Source organism: Montipora capricornis, chromosome 12, assembly GCF_036669925.1.
Source record: "Montipora capricornis isolate CH-2021 chromosome 12, ASM3666992v2, whole genome shotgun sequence".
Lineage (NCBI taxonomy): Eukaryota > Metazoa > Cnidaria > Anthozoa > Scleractinia > Acroporidae > Montipora > Montipora capricornis.
This window is the reverse complement of record NC_090894.1, coordinates 24437476-24455337: the sequence shown is the minus strand read 5'-3', so window position 1 is coordinate 24455337 and position 17862 is coordinate 24437476. Positions and strand designations below refer to the sequence as shown.

General features: G+C 38.2%; 4 protein-coding genes across 4 annotated transcripts in view; 2 read left to right on the top strand and 2 right to left on the bottom strand.

The window, feature by feature from the left end:
• Positions 1–1085: 1085 nt before the first annotated feature.
• LOC138026861 (enhancer of rudimentary homolog) lies at positions 1086–6716 on the bottom strand. The gene is made up of 4 exons (XM_068874317.1): positions 6603–6716; positions 5511–5598; positions 2674–2794; positions 1086–1553 (listed from the first exon to the last, which is right to left on the bottom strand). The coding sequence occupies exons 1-4, from the start codon at positions 6603–6605 to the stop codon at positions 1457–1459; spliced, it is 309 nt and encodes a 102-aa protein (XP_068730418.1). The 5' UTR covers positions 6606–6716; the 3' UTR covers positions 1086–1456.
• A 48-nt stretch (positions 6717–6764) lies between these two features.
• LOC138027056 (cyclin-dependent kinase inhibitor 3-like) lies at positions 6765–14472 on the top strand. The gene is made up of 9 exons (XM_068874555.1): positions 6765–6826; positions 6925–7013; positions 8795–8853; positions 9741–9785; positions 10802–10865; positions 11018–11176; positions 11438–11469; positions 11849–11952; positions 12478–14472. Exons 1-9 carry the CDS (start codon positions 6815–6817, stop codon positions 12577–12579), a joined length of 666 nt encoding a protein of 221 aa, XP_068730656.1. The 5' UTR covers positions 6765–6814; the 3' UTR covers positions 12580–14472.
• Positions 14473–15486: 1014 nt separating this feature from the next.
• On the top strand, positions 15487–16964 carry LOC138027865 (heat shock protein beta-1-like). Its single transcript, XM_068875484.1, has 2 exons — positions 15487–15667; positions 16325–16964. The coding sequence occupies exons 1-2, from the start codon at positions 15615–15617 to the stop codon at positions 16818–16820; spliced, it is 549 nt and encodes a 182-aa protein (XP_068731585.1). The 5' UTR covers positions 15487–15614; the 3' UTR covers positions 16821–16964.
• Positions 16965–16971: 7 nt separating this feature from the next.
• LOC138027864 (uncharacterized) overlaps positions 16972–17862 on the bottom strand; it is a 6304-nt gene continuing 5413 nt past the window's right edge. Inside the window, exon 4 of the mRNA XM_068875483.1 lies at positions 16972–17862. This exon is cut by the window's right edge and continues 1776 nt beyond it. The gene's annotated coding sequence lies outside the window, so the exon portion shown is untranslated.

Genomic DNA, 17862 nt, shown 5'->3' with positions numbered 1-17862 from the left:
TCTTCAGGGCCCAGTTGTTCAAAAGCCGATTAACGCTAGTCCCAGATTAAAAATTAACCAAGGAGTTTACATCTCTACTCCCAACTGCTGTTCAACGCTGATATTCGGCAAAATTTTACACTTGAAGAAGTCAATCTTGAAAAACAAGAAGACGCAACAGACACTTTCACCAAAAAGTCGAAAACATGAAACAAAAGTTTAGACTAATCCTGGATTAATTTAATCGGCTTTCAAACGACCGGGTCCTGCAGTTTAGGGTCCTCTTACATTCGTTCTGTCCTTTAACTGGCTGAGAAGAGTTACACTTTTGAGAGTGAGGACAATATGCGAGCCAGCGAGCAATGGGAGTCAACGAGCGAGCCATGCGAGTGAGACAGTAACTGAAAGATAACCATTTTAGAATGGATGTTTAGGCTTAAAAACGGTTTATCAGCGCTATTTGAAATGGGTGCTTAGACTTAAATGCGAAATTTGCATGGCTCGCATGACTTGCTGGCTCGCAGATTGTCCAGCTCCCACTTTTGACAACCCTAATGACAGCCAAGAAAAAGATCTGACACTTTCTTTGATTTCGATTAATTTGAATAATGCATCACAACAAGTTACTGTACTTTAGTTATTTACACAATTTTCAGGGCAAATTAAAGCACCAAAAATTGCTTTGAATGTGATTTTGCTAACTGGCCACTTCAAAAGCCACCAGTAACCAAAAACATAAAAGATTCAATGACTTTATTGTGAAAACAGAAGCTCAGAGCTGGGGTTCTTTAAGTTTAAAATTTTCCTTATTTGGACATACATGTAGCGTAGCTTGTGTATTTTCCTACGCGCGCAGCTTCAATCTTATTTTTGTCCATATTTGGGCATAAAATAATTTATTGGTGTCCTAAAATCGCCAGCTTTGTTCCAAGGAAAAAGAGTTGCAAGTTACACACGCTTCAAGGTCATGTGCTTCTCGTGAAATTATTAATGTTAACTAATTATTAATGAAATTAATAAATTAATAAATTATTAATGTTAACTAATATTACTTGGATTAATGGAACATCTATAGAGTTTCAAACACAAGTATCAGGGACTAGTAATTCATTTTAAATAATGAAAAAGTTTATTTCATCACAGGTGATTCTATTTGTCATGAGATACATTGTGTGTCTGCAAAAACTAAAGAATGGCTGTTCACGAGAAGTCAAGAGAACTTCACAAAATTATCAGGAAACCTTCCGTGACAACGAAGAAGAGACTCTGTGAAAGAGAAAGTATTTTGATGTGATGCAAGGAAATTCTATTTGCACATGTACATCTTCTGCTGTTTGTAAAAGTAACACTGTATGTGAAAGGTACAACTAACTATTGATTTGTAAATAAAAAAAGGAAGTCACTATGATAAATTTATCCAACAAACTTCACACAGTTTTTAAGTTTACTACTACTGGTTCGCTCATTTTCATCTTGCTCATTTCCCTGCTTGTTTTCTCAGCATTACATAAATGTTCTCCTTTATCCAATCTTTGTTGTGTGGTTCGTACAAATGTGGCTGCTTTGGGGTCTGACTGTTGAAGAGAGAAAGAAGACAAAACAAGGGAAAGGGGAAAAATGTCATCAAAATCCATTGTTCTCTTGAAAACAAGAAGATGGTTATTGTCATTGTTACGTACATACCAAAACTGTCAAAGATATTGAATTTTGTGATACCATTGTAATTATAAATGATGTACACACATTGTTAAAAAAGAGTAAAGAACAAAGTTCCTACTGTGTTGGCTTGGTCTATCAAAACCATAGGCACTGAAATGAACTAATGTACCCTGTGGATGCACTGGCTTCAAGAAAATTAAATAATACTAATTATGAAAAGGGACCTTCCTGGCAATATGGTTGTTGTCAGTCTTGACTTGCATAAAGGACCTGAGGAGAAGAATGCATCCTACAAGAAATATTGTTGCATTGGATTGGTTATGCCTCACTTAATTAAAAGTGATTTGAAATTACCGGTACTCATAGAAAAATAATACCTAACAACTGTACTTTATTATAGGATTTTAAAAGCATTTTACATCTTTAAATTGCATGTTTCTGCCATGTGAAGACTTGATCAGAATTCAATCAATTCAATGAAAGGGAAGGATACCAGAGGTTATCCCTATAGAGGGTACCTGCCTGCAGCCGGATGTAATTGACTGAGGTTGATTTTGACGAGGGAGGAAAACTGGAGTACCCAGAGGAAAACCCTCGGAGTCAGATTGAGATGAACTGAAACTCAGCTTACATAGTAGACCTCGAGTGAAGGGTTGAACCCAGATCACAGAGATGGAAAGCACGGTTGATAATTGCTAAGCCACCCTGACTCCCAATTGACAGCAAAATTCAACATTAGCTAGTTAGGGTGGTGGGGGGGGGGAGGATTCATCCTACGCATTTCAGTGGCCACCCACAACCATCTGACGATTCCATAAATATTACACTTCTGACTCAAAAACACTGTAGCATGGCATGCAAGCAAATTTTAATACCCTTTGTCAGAACGAGATGGCATTGTCTACCTCCTATTCATACCTAAATGTGATCAAAATGATCCCTCCCCCCCACCCCCAAGAAGCATGCAGAGTGTTGTGACATGACAATATTATTGTTAAAACCCAAATGATAAGTTTATAGTATTTGGAATGGTACACTAAACAAGACAGGTCTGCCAAACTGTCGATGTAGTCAAATAGTTGACTGATGTCGTAAGTGATGGATGGTGTGCTGGGATTACTTTTCTTCAAGTACTCTTCAAATATTTTGCATACACCTGCAATAAAACAAAATTAATTTGAATCAAAGAATGTCACTCTTCAGCTTAACTTAATTTCTGATGCAAATTGAACCATTGTGTCCTTATTGCCTTGCACACTCATTAATGGTGTCAATGAGCTCTGCCACAGCAGACAATGAATGTGTGGTGAATGAAGAATTGGTTACCTTGTCATAAGAGAAGATAGTTGTCAGTTTTCCCTAACCCCTGCAAATGCACGATGTTGTCCCATTATTTTTGGATAGATACATGTAGCCTTTCTTCTCAACACAGTGGAGCCTGCATGGGGCCACTAAACCAAGATACTTCTGCCTTAATCAAAACATTGCATGAAGTCAAAAAAACCTCATACATTGTATTTCTCACCAGAGGATCTTCCAGTGCTAAAACATCTCCTGACAGATCACTTGCCAAAACATGTTATCAGCAAAAGAATCAAATATTTTTAGCTTATTTTGTGAAGACTGTCTTGTTGTCCTCAGTGCTACACAAACCCAGACAATCTAATCTCATCGGAGGGCCACTAAAATTTTATAGATTTCACTCTGACTAATGCTATATGATTTGACTCATCAATGGTGAAAACGAGTGAGGACAATGTGCGAGCCTGTGAGCAATGCAAGTCACACAAGCCACGCAAGTCAACATGCAAGTCACACAGTTATTGAAAGCTAACCAATTTAAAATGGGTGCTTGGACTTAAATGCAAAATTCACATGGCTTGCATGACTCGCTGGCTCACAGATTGTCCAGCCCCGGGGAAACCCCTTGGGTGCGAAGAGGTTTAGCAAGATCTTCATCTACTCAAAAACCAGTGAGAAAGATGATTTGCTTGGCTATGGGTAAAAGGACAACTGAAAAATCTGAGCCCCCGGCAGGATTCGAACCTATTACCCGGATGCAAGTACCCATTGAGCTACAAGAACTCCTGGGAGGCTTAAGAATTGTGGACAAAACTCCAGAGATGTATCCAGAGTGCGTCATTGCGTCCTGGGATGCACTTGTTTTCCTTTTGGACGCATAGAATGTGGAACTCAGGGTCCAATTGGATGCAGAAATAAACTCGAATGTTTATGCAAATTACAAACGCCAGGAAAAACATGCGAACGGCATATTTCACAAGGAAATTGAGCATTCCCATTTCTCACAATGGAGAAATGTTCGAGTTCCTTAAATTTCAAGGTAAGCTGTTATTTTCGGATTTTTGTAGTCGAGTTATTTCATTTTGTCAACCATTATGTCCAGCTTGAGAAGTTAAGTTTTAAATTCCCACGTGTTGCGTGACCTGATCTGAGCTGTTTTTTGGGCGAGACAATCAGCGACACTTTCGATCTGCCGCCAGTGATAATAAAACATTTCAGTCGAAGTTCAGTTTGTTGCATGCTTTCCAAGCAAATTTCAAGCATTAGTTGGCTTATCGTCAGCGAAATGACTGAGAATCCAACGGCGAAGCATGTTAAATTTTTGTTTTGTGCGACCCTGTTGATATTAATTCCGGGCGCACACGTGTCATTGTCTCGGTTCTTGTTTGCATGTAACTTGTCTGTTTTGCAAATTATGCAACTTTTTCGGAGTTAGTGTTAAAATTAACATGTTCAACATGAAACTTGAATGTATTCAATCACTCGATTATAAACATTAGCCATGAAGAAGTCACGGCCGCACATGCCGACGATTTAATGTGTATGGATCGCTTAGATTTGTTTACTCTTTTGTTCCTAAATTACACCACAAGTGTTGTTAAAATAAATGACGCTCTTTTACGGAAAATTGAGGTTCAGTTCTTTTTCTTTTTGCTGTGGAGATCTAGATCATTTATCAACTGGAGCCAACATTTCGCACAGCATACGGATTCCTCGAGACGTTTTAAGATGTGATCGATGGACCTTTGACAGCCCATACATTTTGATCAATAAATCAACGGGCATAATCATTTTAAGTACATGTTCGTGGGGAGGGATAAGACTTTATTTTTGTGCAATTCAGAAATCTGAAAGGGTACTGCAGCAGCAATTAAGAGACAATAGATCGAATATTAATTCTTGAATATCAGTTAGCTGGACCCCCAAAATTTTGCAATGGACACCCAAATTTTTCAAAAAGGGATCCAGAGGAGCCCCAAATACATCTCTCAAACTCATTAAGAAAACCATACAAAAACTGACAAAAAGCACTTGTTCACTATTTCTCCCTTGTGAATTCCACAGCAGTTACTTCTCCTCCCCCCTCCCCCTATCCAATATTGATTTGGAAAGTGTTGATTTCCAGGAGACCCCCAGAAAACAACATTGAGATGGGGGAGGGGGAGAGGTGTCAAATTGTTTGCTTACAATTGAAAGTTCTTGGAGGGTGATTTTCTTAAGAGTTTTGTCCACGATTTTAGGTTGTTTATCTAGGATTCTTCATGGACAAATTGGTTGCCAATGAGGTGATTATTACGCGATAATCACCTAAGTGGTTTTTAAAAATGGCCGGAAGCCGTTTTGAGGTGACAGACAAAGAAATTCATTGTTTTGAAGGAAATACATATTTTTCAAATAATCACCTATGTAATTAAACTAAAACAATATCATTCACATCACTCTCAGTGAATATCGGTGTTCGTCTCGGTTTTTATTCACCGATATTCACCTCACCTTCGGCGAATAATAAATATATACAGTAGTCTAAATTATATTGTAAGTTGCAGGTACCAGCAAGTTCAAAGTTTTACCTTCCATACATTCATCTTTTGTCTCATAGTCTGAGTAAGTCCGTGAATCTGGTTTGGAAGTTGGTTGAATGAGCAAGATGGTGTGACTCTACAAGCACAAAAATGCCGCGCAGTTACAATCTGATGAATCATGATACATCTTGATAGCTTAATTTTTTTGTTCCATAGAAGGTAATGCATCCTTTTTGATCCCTTGTTTTGATCCCTCATTATAGACAAGACAAATTCAACTACTGGAGCCAAGACTCAATATTTGTGCACAGACACCTCATTATTACTTTTAGGCTCTGCAGTTCTATGCAGTTCCATGCAGTTCCTCATGGGGTAACTATCAAAGTTTACCAAACAAAATCATGTCAGGATCCAAGAAAGAAAAATACATTTTGTGGAGCAGGGATGGCATAGTGGTGAGAGCACTCATGGGCATACAAAACGCAGGTAACAGATCATTGTTTTACCGATACAGAAACAACTCTACCCATTCACATATGCAAACTTTAGGCCTAAAAAGTCTTGTTTCGACCTAATTAGGCCTAAGGTTAGCTTTAATGACTGCTTAGGATACTTTCTGTATTGATAAAACAATGACCTGTGACTTGTGACCTGTGTTTTGTACCTGCCGGAGCACTCGCCTTGCACCAATGCGGCCTGGGTTCGATTCCCAGACTCTGTGTCACATGTAGGTTGAGTTTGTTGGTTCTCTACTCTGCTCACAGAGGTTTTTTTCCAGGTACTTGGTTTTCACCAAGAGAGGTCAAGGCAGGTCTTAATTAGTACTGCAGGGCAGCCATGCTGTCACTAACAGGCCAGGTCACTAAGCAATTCACTAACTTCCCTTGTATTCAAGGAACGATAGAATCAAATATTGATGCTAAAAAGATCATAAATCGTCAATCGAAAATGCACAGTACTTTCTAGCATCTAAATCTCGAGGATCTTACAAATTTCTGATCTCTGCAACGTTGTGGCATCGATCGAATGTGGAACAAAGAAATGGAAATAATTTCTTGCGTAATTAGAAATATGACAGCAGATTGACGCCAATCGAAACTGGAAATATGAAAACCACCCAATAAACTGCATTTTACTCACCATTCTCTAAAACAACACTGACGGTGAGAAGAGGAAAAAGACTTGTGAATGAGTGAATCGATCTTTCCAGTTGTAGCGTTACTGAATACGTTTCCTTATAAGGAGAAGTTTGCCAGAGAACTGGGTCGGGAAATCTGACCAATCAAATCCCTTGTTGTAAAAACATATCTTCATTTAAAATTTTTTGCTCAGCTGTTCCCCAAGAAAAGAAGATGGTTTTCCAGGTATTATTGCATATTTAATCTGTTTCTAAAGTTTTTTAATAAATCTGATCCGAAGATAGGTGTTCGTTTATCTAGCTGATGCGATTACTATTCTGTAGCGTTCACCGAGGCGGAGAAATGACTTTGACAGCTCCGAAGATGAAGACAACGAAGCTGTCGAAAACGCGACTCCTTTTCGCGTGGATTGGTAAAAGCACTTCCTTGATTTGCTTTGTATGTTCATAATGTGTTGAATATATTAGTACTTTCCTGTAAATTACAAAGATTTTTTTATTTTTTACGGTCAATCTTTCACAAATTATGTACACCTTCGATCGACATAAGCTTAAATCACGTGACCATTATTTACGTACAGTACATTTGATCAAATACTATTAAGCAATTTATCTAAACTTCTTAAAAGTGCCCAACAAATGAAATTTATCGTAGGATTTTAAAACCATTTTACATTTTTCAATTGTCTGTTTTTGCCATGCGAAGACGGACAATAATTGTCAATAATAATATTATTATTTACATTCCATTCAAATTTTTGCAAGCGATTGTGGGCATAGTCGTTTCAATCTCTCCTCAGAAAGAATGATTAAAGCAACCCTGCAAGTAAGGTAGACATAAGATCTCCATTGCCATAAGTCTCAGAAAGTAAATGAAAAATGCTAGCAAATTAATAATAAGGTTATATACACCAGTCAAGGTAGACCAGAGCCTTGTGACAGAAAAAGATGTCCTCTTCCTGGGGAAAATGGCTTTTGGTGCAACACCCTTGCCTTGAGAACCTAGGGAGAAAATAGACAACGGCTGGAAATGTAGAAATTCTTCAGCCACAGCGTCCTTCCTCAGACACAAAACAAAGCATAATTTCAACTAAAGGGAAAGGAACTTTACCTAAGTGTCTAGTCGCTCTAGTGCTGTCCAGAGCACTAATTGGGGACCCTGTAAACTGAAATCAACAAATTGACACAAATAAAATCAAATGCTGGTTTTTGAGGAGAGGGGAAAGCTGTAGTTACCCATAGAAAAACCCGTAGAGAACCAACAAACGCAACCCACATATGACGCCAAGTCTGGGAATTGAACTCATGACAGACTGGTGGGAAGCGATTGTTCTCACCACTATGCCACCCCTGCACCCCAAACTTCCAAAACTTTTTCCACCCATTTTTCCAATCAATAACAAAGATAATATAAGATGCAAAATTACAGTGTTGTAGGAAAACAAAACCAATGGAAAAAGAAGGATGAATGGGCCAATCAAATCAAACCTTCAACATTCTTTTCCCAGGCAAACCCTGGGCCTCGGTGGGGTGGGGAAAATTGAACTGATCAGTGAGTGTGAGTGTCTTTCATTTTCTGCTATGATCATATCTATCGTTATGGCGAAGGGGAACACATAGCACTAGTGCTCAGTGTTCAGGGGAACACAAAACATTGTGACACCGTAAGTGTCAGGTTTTAAATGAATTTTTTACGGGCACCAAAGTCACTAACAGCTTAATTAAACATGTGTTTGTATGAGATGGAAGAGTTTTAAGGAAGAGATATGACATTTGTGAGCGACTGGCTTACAAACAAATGTGTTGGCATGTTTATACACAAACTTTATTACAGGAGCCGACGGCGATTGCTCTTTAGTAGGGTTTGGCAGACAAATCCGACAATAGGGTAGGGCATTTGAACACCATTTTGGCCTGAGGGGGCGGGAATTTGAACATTCCAATCTTCAAAAAATTAAAATTCCTGTGGTTTGCCGGGAAAGGGGGGGGGAGGGGGGGATGTTGAATTTTTGAGTTCATCGGCGGTTCATTAGTCTCTCAAGTCCAGAGGGCGAAGACTGTGAATTTCTGCAGGTTCTCACTGACTCCAAGGATGGAAGTGGGCAGTGGTGACTTAGTCTGGTGCACTACATTTTGCCCCTGGCTTGTTGTGAAATACTGATGAACATGTTTATGATATTGTCTGTAATCTTAGGGTGGACTTGCCATTTACTGGTTGCTGTGCTGAAGTTGTTTGTATCAGTGGGTTACCAGGTGAAAATTATAAGGATCAGTTCTTGCCTGTAATAATCAACATTTAGTGTCATCAAATAAAAATTTTAAGGAGTTTCTGCCATCCAAGGTTGAATGTAAAAAAAATAGTAATAATAATAACTAGTAGTAAGTACAAATTAGAGGAGGAGCCAAATTTAAAATAATTCCAGGTAGCAAATTTATACAATCCAAAATAGTCAAACTAAAAACCAGTCCATTGAATTCTTAGTTGTTGATCCAGAAGTTTTGCATCTCAGCGACTGAAAGTGTGTTAAACTTACAACTGTCCTACCCCCCCCCCCCCAATCCTTTGTTTTGTTACCTGGCCCAGACGGATTTCTAATGTAGTGGTTGATATTATTTGTTTCTCGATAACAACACTATCCACCGCCTGCGGGCAGGTCAAATTAACTGGAACTACTGAATGACCTGGCAGTGCTAAGCAGTCTTGCTAATCTGTGCTAGAGGCAGATTTAATTAAGTCTTGCATTTCGTTTCACATGCCAGTATTGAACATTGATGAATAGTCTTATATTAAATTAAGACTCCTGGGGGTTCCCCATTGACGAGTAAAATCGTCTGGCATTAGACAGTGAGAGGAAAATACTAAGTCTGGCCGGTTTAGGCCGGTTTAAGCATCAAAGGGTTAATGACGGTTTTTCAGTGAGTGATTGCAGGGTTCTCATTAAGTGCCGGCAGCCGGCTAAAAAACCGGCTACTTTAAATTTAGAGCCGTCTACTTTTCGGTCATAAACTTGCTATAAACAAGTGGCACTCGCTTCTCCCGCAGCCTACTTTTATATTTAAGCCATCTACTCCAAAACTTATTGAGAACCCTGGATTGATGGAGGTCTTGACTATTTATCTTATTACGTTTTCAACTCCAGGCTGCAAATATAAAGGAACAAACAGGAACTTAAGCATGGATATTGGTATGTTTACCAGACAAGTACCACTTACTGTTAGCTACTGACCCAATTCTATTGTGGACCAAAAAGGATATATTTTTCTTCATAATATTCTCCACAACTTGGTATATGCTACAAGATCATTTACAGAAAAGGCAAACTTTAAGTTAACAGGCCACTGGTGTCACCATTGGGACCATGTACCATTATTAATAATTATTTTTCTAGATGTGATTTCTGAGAAAATGTGTAATTCTAAAAAAAAATAGATTTCATTGATACAGGAATATTAGCTCAGCTGGAAATAATGTTATTTGATTGATGCTTGATGATTTCCAGGGGCCAATCAAATAGGCAAACCAGTACTTTCCTCATATCAGGAAAGTCTAAATCTAAATATCATTTTGTCGGCAAAAATCCTTTAGAACATCTTGTCAACTCCTGCCCATTTTAGTTTGCATTAAGACAACGAAATTTATTGAAAGAATTAATGGCTTTGTTTGTATGTGACAGTGCCAAGGAAATGTTTTGAAGATGGTCTGGCAGGATTACTAATATTAGCTCTCAACGTGTAGTTTCAGATTGTGGGAGATCAGATCTTTTCACTGATAAGCTTGACTTTAGTTAATTATATTTTCACAGCCGCGATTACACTGTTCCTTCCTGTCACTACCCAAATAGCACACCTTGGGTTGATAGGAATTCGCATTACCTATTTTTGACATTCAATCGATGTTTGCCAAATGAATACGAAGTTAATATAATAAACTTTAAAACATACATTAAGTGGCAAGGAGATTTCAAAAAACCATAAGACTTATACTGAGAGGTCTCCTTGGTGATATGTGAATATGAAATCAATTACAGCAAAATTAAGCCAGGTGAGCCTAGAAAATGAAATTAAGAAAAAATCAAACTGCTATTTTGACTTTAATCTTGTAAGTTCTTTTGAGTTACAGGGTGAATGAAATGGCATCACTGTGTGAGACTAAATCACTCATTACAGGGAAGTAATGTATTATTCCTATTGTCATTTTAAGCTCATCTTAAGGCAATGGACATCACGGATGTGCTTGTGTTCTGTTCTCCCGCTGAGTTGGCAAGGTAAATCTTGGTGAATTTTCAGTCAGCAAAGAGCCCTACCAGCTCTGCTTCTTTGGGCATCCCCAAAGTGAAGGACTGAGAGTGTTTTGTGTTTGAACGGCGAGCTTTAATATCCACCTTGATAAGCTTTTGATAAGCTTTTGCTTTTTCAGGTGTAAGGTTCCTTATCTGATTGATGAGTATCACCGTGCTGGAATTGATGTTTGCCATTTTCCCATTGAATGTGGAAATATTCCTACCATGAGCGATTGTGATAGCATCATAGCGAAACTGAGAAATTGTATTAGCTTTGGACACAAAACACTTTTACAGTAAGTTTAATATTGATTATCAGAGCAGCTCTCGTACCACTTGTGTGGAAGAGTTACAGTGTAGTTAAGTCAACTGACATACTACAAGGGACACTACTGACACTGGTCATCAATTTTTCTTTGTGGATAAGGTGGTTGTGACATGTGCTAAAATGAGTCACAGATATGGGGGAGAATAAACTTAGAGTAATGTTACATTCAGCATTTCCACATTCATGTATTAGAGAGAGAAAAAGACAATATGATTTTATTTTGTTTCAGTTGTGTATCAGGATGGGGTGTTTCTTGTTTAGGTAAGTGTCTTAAACATACATGTCATGCTCAGATCTACTTGCACATAAATCAGTGGGAAAAAACTTGGTCCGTAATTTTACAGTACGGACCGAGAAGATGAGGTAGTAAGAGGTATTTAGACAAAGGAAAATCAAACAATGAAAATAAACTGGTTTGAGGAATATTTTAAACCAGGGACAAAATTGAACCACAACAAATACGTGTATATTCACTGCAACTGGTATAGGAAGATCCCTAAAACATTTTAGCTGTTTGAAAACAATGGGAAAAACTTGAGATGGCAATTACCGTAGAATACATTCTCCTACATCCCTACTTCGTACTTTTCCTGAAGTCTAGAATAAACGTTCTTGTTTTTTCTTTCCTCTCTTGATTCAGCTGTAGCCATTCTTATGTTAAGTTTTGACGCATTTATGACTCCTGATTATGTCATCACCAAGTTAAGGCAACTCAGAGGTCAGCAGGCTTTCCAGACAATTAAGGTATACTTTGATTGTGGGTGACAAAGGGTTTTTGCAGCCATCAGAGGTAGAAATTTTTGGGATTAACCTACTTGCCCAACCTCCACGTTTAGGGGCAACCACAGTGAAAGTAAAGATATTTGCAACCTTATTTCATTATTTTATTCTCCGTCTTTCTCAAGATTTGCTTTTCTTTCTCACCAGAGAGACAAGGAATTGTGGTGATTATACTCTGACATAGTTGTTTTAGTATAAATTATCACACGGGCTGAATAACTAAGAAACGAATTTATTACAGAAAACCCTATTTGTTTCTCGTTGCGCACTGAGAGGTGATTATATTGTACTTGACTTATCACCTCCACGTTAACCAATCAGAAAGCACAAAAAAAACATATAATTCACTGATACGAGGTTTACACACTGGCAGTTATGATAGAAAACGAATACCCAATTCGACGAAGTTGCGATAGAAAACTGTACAAAATAGACCCATTGCTTCAAATGCAAACCCCATATGCTCTTTTTCTCTCTTAATTTTTGCAGCAATACAACTTTGTCCACGAATTTCGTGATTTGCACAAAGCCCATCTAGAGGAACAGAGAAACATATCCAAAGTCGCTCCACCGAGGTCACTTTCAAGGTGAACGGGAGTCACCGAAAAAAAAATTGTAAATATATTCTTGCGTTAGCCGTTAGGAATTGTTAAAGTTTTAATAGTTTCAAACTTGTGGTACATGCACGCGCTGAGAAATAGTGAAATATTGTCAATTCTGTTAGGTAGGTTACGCAATGATAGCGGAGAAATTTTGATAATGTATAATAACGTTTTTTCTGATTAGTGTCTTGTTGTATAGTTAATTGCGTTGAGTTATTCAATTATTCGTGTACAAAGGGTGTCTCTAAGAGCTCCAGATTTAAAATTCCATATTTTCTGTACTCCGTCAAACGCGGCAATCACAGTGCACTAAAGGAGACGGGTGCGAAAAGAAAGCAATAATAGTATTGGGATGCTCGAAAGGGTATCATAATAAAGTGAAGACATTTTTAAGGGAGTCCGCGAGTCCCCAGCAGTTTTCATGGCAACTGTAAAGCACAACTGAAAGACCCGTGTTTTTGTTTTGTTTTGTTTTGTTTTTACGTAATTACCTTCAGAAGTTACGTTTTCGTTGACGTAGCCGTCGTTTTCACGTGACGGGGAAACGTGCTCTAATTGGCTGGAAACGTGAAAAGTTGTGGCTGCAAACCTGTTTTGTTTTCAATCATTCGAAGTTTGAAAGATGTTCATGCAAGTTTTCCTAGACTGGACATCGAAGACTTTTTCTAAGAAATTGACCCTAATATGATAGTGTATGCCTCCAATACTTTCGAACTATCGCACGCAAAAGTTTCAACTGTTTGCATAACGGCTGCCAAACTCAAACTTCAAAGAATATGTTTTCCCGTCATGTGTCCACGCTTAGATGAAAACGACAGTATTCATTCTCGTCAACGCGACACTCCAAATACCCTGCGAGCACTAGTTGGTTTCTCCTACGCTTCCCGAGAGAGAAAGCGTAGGAGAAACCAACTGTTTGCAGGGTACACTCCAAATGACAGCGTTTTGTATTTTAAACTAATTCGATACGACACAACTCGATCTAAACCAACCTCCATCTCTTTTCAGTCAGCAGTGAAGTCCTATAACCGGTATTCTTTTTGTGGGTTTTAGGTTAATGGTTTGTTAAAAAAAATATGCGCGCGAACTGCGGGAGGAATTTTAACTTATACGTCGCAACTTTCAAATCGATCTGTTATCGAGTTTTAGTTCCGCCTTTACGTAAAACGGCAAGCGATAATCATGAAAGTTATTCTAAAATTGTCTCTCTTTTGAGAAGTTGGTCCATATTTCAATAACAGGCGAGGAACGAGCTAAGATAAAACAAGTTTTCAAGGACACCCAACGTCAATTTTCGGAAAATATCTGTTCGGATCACGATTTGAGATCTAGACTTTTCGGAATATTTGTTTTAAAATTTCTTGCTTGTCTGCCTCTCCTAGGATTTTCGAACATCTGAAAAATGGTATAATTGCCCATTTTTAACGGATTTTTACCCTAACAAAGGTCACCTACAATTTTCGGGAGCCTTTTTTCTGGCTGACTTTTTCGAAAAGGTAAGTTTTGATCCCTATAGTTTTCGGATCACTAGACTTTCAGCTAGGAAATCCGAACAGATGAAAAATTTTTAGGGGATAAAAATATGCCTATATCTACCGTTTAAATACTAAAATACGTTTAACAATGCTATGTTTAAGTGGTTTTAAACTATATTCTCGTTGGGTGCCCCTGAGTTTTCTAAAGTAGAGAACGCCAGATCGCAGGTTAATTTCTGCCAGGCGTTTGCCGCGTGAACGCGACGCTAAATCTCTCTAATAATTAACTTTATAGAATACGTTGTAGCTATCTTACCTGTATTTTTTGTAAGTAACCGAAAAAAAACATGTTCTCACAGTTAAACGTACGCTTAAATATAGTTAATAAAAACCATTGTTACACCAAACGTTTTGACCCTGTTTATCTCTAGGCTAGCTTTCTTGTGCCAGACGATGGTTATGCGCGAGCAGGGAGCGAATATATTAATTTTTCAAAAGGATTTCAATTTTTTCTGATTCAAAAGTTTAGGTACCAACATTTTACCCAAGAAAACTGTAGCATATGTTCGTTATTTTAGGTTACTTAGGGCATCTATTAGAAAACGACTTTAAGAAGCCTTCCATGGTTTTGAGAGATTCATTGTCCTCAAGCTCGCTGAATCGGCATGCGCAAAAACCAGGAACATCACATAACATGAAAATATTGGAAAGTGAGGTAATGAAAATGAATCTGAGGTATTTGGGGTTAGGCAAATCCTAAAATAGCCTTGTGCTTCTTTTAATCTTCAGCCTCTCCAAAAGGGCGTTCCGATGTAGGGTTTTTTTTTCCGTGATCCGAGACATTTCCGGTGCCACACTAAAATCCCCGGGTCGGGCACTCTTTTTAATCTTGACTTAATGGAAGGACTTTCTCAAGCCAACAGAATTTTTGAAAATCCCCAATTTTGCTGGCCTTATGCACCAGTCAAAGTAAATCCCAGCTAGCCCACCCCAACCCGGGCCATTGCGGGGAATTGGAATTTGCAGTCTGTGAAACAGGAAATAGCCCCCCACCCCCTCCGGGGAAATTTTTTGTCCAATGTCCCTGCCCTCGGGAACTTGTGAGAACAAAGAACTTTTAACATCATGAAAGAAAGAAATACTGGAGCATTATGGCAGACAAAATAGATCTATCATTTCCGATAATAATCTCCAATACTTTGGGAAGCTGGATATCGTTTCATTTTTTCTTTTGTATGGGTCCATAATTTCATTTCCGTGGACTGAAAAGTTTTAGAGGAAGTTTAAGAGAAAAAAGAAAAGACTTTTTCTCGTCTAGGCTAAAGTTTTAGCAAAATTGCCCTCGCAATTGTTTCATCAACTTCCGTCATCATGACCGAGCATTCCTGGTCCTAGATTTGATGATGACACTTCCGGTAAAATTGCCACATTTGGAACCTTGCGAGAAATTTGTTTTGCAAGCACCAAAAGCTGAATCTGCAAAAAAAAGTCGCTTCAATGATCGCGCTTGTTGCATCAGACGAGTTGCTGCAAGTCTAAGAGCATCAAGATGTCCCTTTTCCCTAAATTTCGAATGTTTTGGCCTGCAATGCGAAGTATGCGGTAAGTTTCCTTGTGACGAATTGTCAAAATTTGTTGTCTGCAGCTTAACTCTGCAAAAATATTTTACGCGAACACCTTAAAGCATATAAAGTTTATGCCGTTGGTCACTTCTTCTAAAAATGTCTCGAATTTTTTTTTAAGATTATGGATATTAAATCCGGCTGTTGTAAAATATAACTATTTAAAAGAATGATTCATATGTAAACTGGTAAAAAAAAAACTGCAGAGTAAGCTTAGGTTTACCTACCCTGCGAGCAGAGTCTCTTTCGATCTTCCTAGATAGCTGAGGAAGATCGAAAGAGACTCTGCTCGAAGGGTAAGGTTTACGCAGCTGAAAATAATATTGTAGTGTTGCATGCTTGAAAGATCCTCACCTAAGAGTGAAAAATTGCTTCAGGGGAAGCAAACAACAAGCTCGAGTATAAAATAATTCGGACAGATTGTACCAGTTCTCTATAATTTTTGCTTAAAAACAAGAGGAGTCTCAGTTAAGTAATTTTTGACTCTCCTGATCTCCCCCCTTCCCCCCCCCCCCCCCAGCCCACATTGGAAAAATTTAAAAGCAATGTGTAAGGCAATCCTGCTTCAAGTGATATAGCATTGATGCTTGTCGAGTGCTGTTGAGACTGTGGAAATAATGTCTGTTGTTTCCTGCAGGAATGCCCCAGAGTTGTGGTATGACAGTTTTTACCCTTCTGTTTGGGAGCCATTTCGCTCTCCCTGGTACATGAAACCATGGGCTGGGACAAATTATTTGTATGTCGAATTCTCTGAAACTGGGCAGGGAAAAGCTAAAGAAAAAGGTGAAAACGTCCAGGAAGGGACCTCTCAGGAACAAGAAAAAACCCATGAAGAGTTTATCGAAGATGGTGAAAGCTTCAAGGTTTCCTTTGATGTGTCAAATTTCAAACCAGAAGAAATCACCATTCGCTCAGATGATGGTGAGTTGGTAGTGAAGGGCAAGCAAGAGGTGAAGAGTGATGAGGGGTATTCCACACGTCATTTTGTCCGTGCATATTCCCTTCCCAGGAATGTTGACCGTGGTTCATTCACATCACGTCTGTCAAAGGAAGGAATTCTGAGCATTGAAGCAAAGAAGATACAAAAGCCTGAAGCCAAGGAGAATTTCATCAAGATTGAGACTGAGAATTAAAGGTCCAATTTTGGTGTCACAGCTTTCAACAAACAATCTTGTAGAACAAATTGTTATTATTAGGGTGTGTTTTCAAGAAATGTACATGTGACATGCTGCAAGGGATGAAGTTTGTTAGTCTTGAATAAAATAATGAATACCCACTGATGTTGCACAGTTTAATGTCAATGCTTTATTAAGATCTGGATTATGTAATTGCAGATATAATTTTCTTGGTTTTCACGTGATATCAGAAGAAAACTAAAATTAAAACTTTCATGTTTTTTCCTTGTGGCCTGTTTTCAGCTCGGTAGCATGCTTTGTTTTGAAAATAGAGTAGTTTGAATTTCAATTTTTTTTTACAATGCATGACATCTGGATTGCTTCTGAGAAACATTTTATGTTGGTTGAGTCTCCATACTAAACACTATAATTTTGAGTGGTACCCTTTGCTGAATAACTAGAGTTTGGCGTACAGTAAAAAACTGCGTATAAGAACCTAAAATTTAAGAGCCTGTTAGGCTAAAATTTTCATTTTAAAGCCCCTTTTCATAAGAACCTATTTAGCCTAAAATTTTCAATAGGTTCTTATTTTACAAAACTGATGGCACAGGTGAAATGTAACAGAGCATTTAATGGACACTGAAGCATGAAAGACATGCACGCTGGTACTTTGGAAAAATACATTTACTGTATCGTTATCTAAACTGTATTCTAGGTAATTATTTGATACAGGAATATATTTCATATCACATATGCCCTGTAGTAGTTATCTGTGCTGATCGCTAGTGTCCCTATCAAATTAAGAACCTATTTAAGAACCTAGTTTGAAAAGTTTGAAAAATCTAGCTTCTTATATGCAGGTTTTTACTCATGCAGCCCTAAAACTTTGACTCAGTATTTATTACCCTTCTACAATATCTCAATTTCTTGACTTAATTTATTGAAGAGTAAGTGATTTTAGTTTTTGTTTAGGTGATACTTGCAGCCATGACGTGAAAACCAAGAATAACATTAAATCCCTTGACTCCTGGGGGTTCCCCATTGACAAGTAGAATCGTCT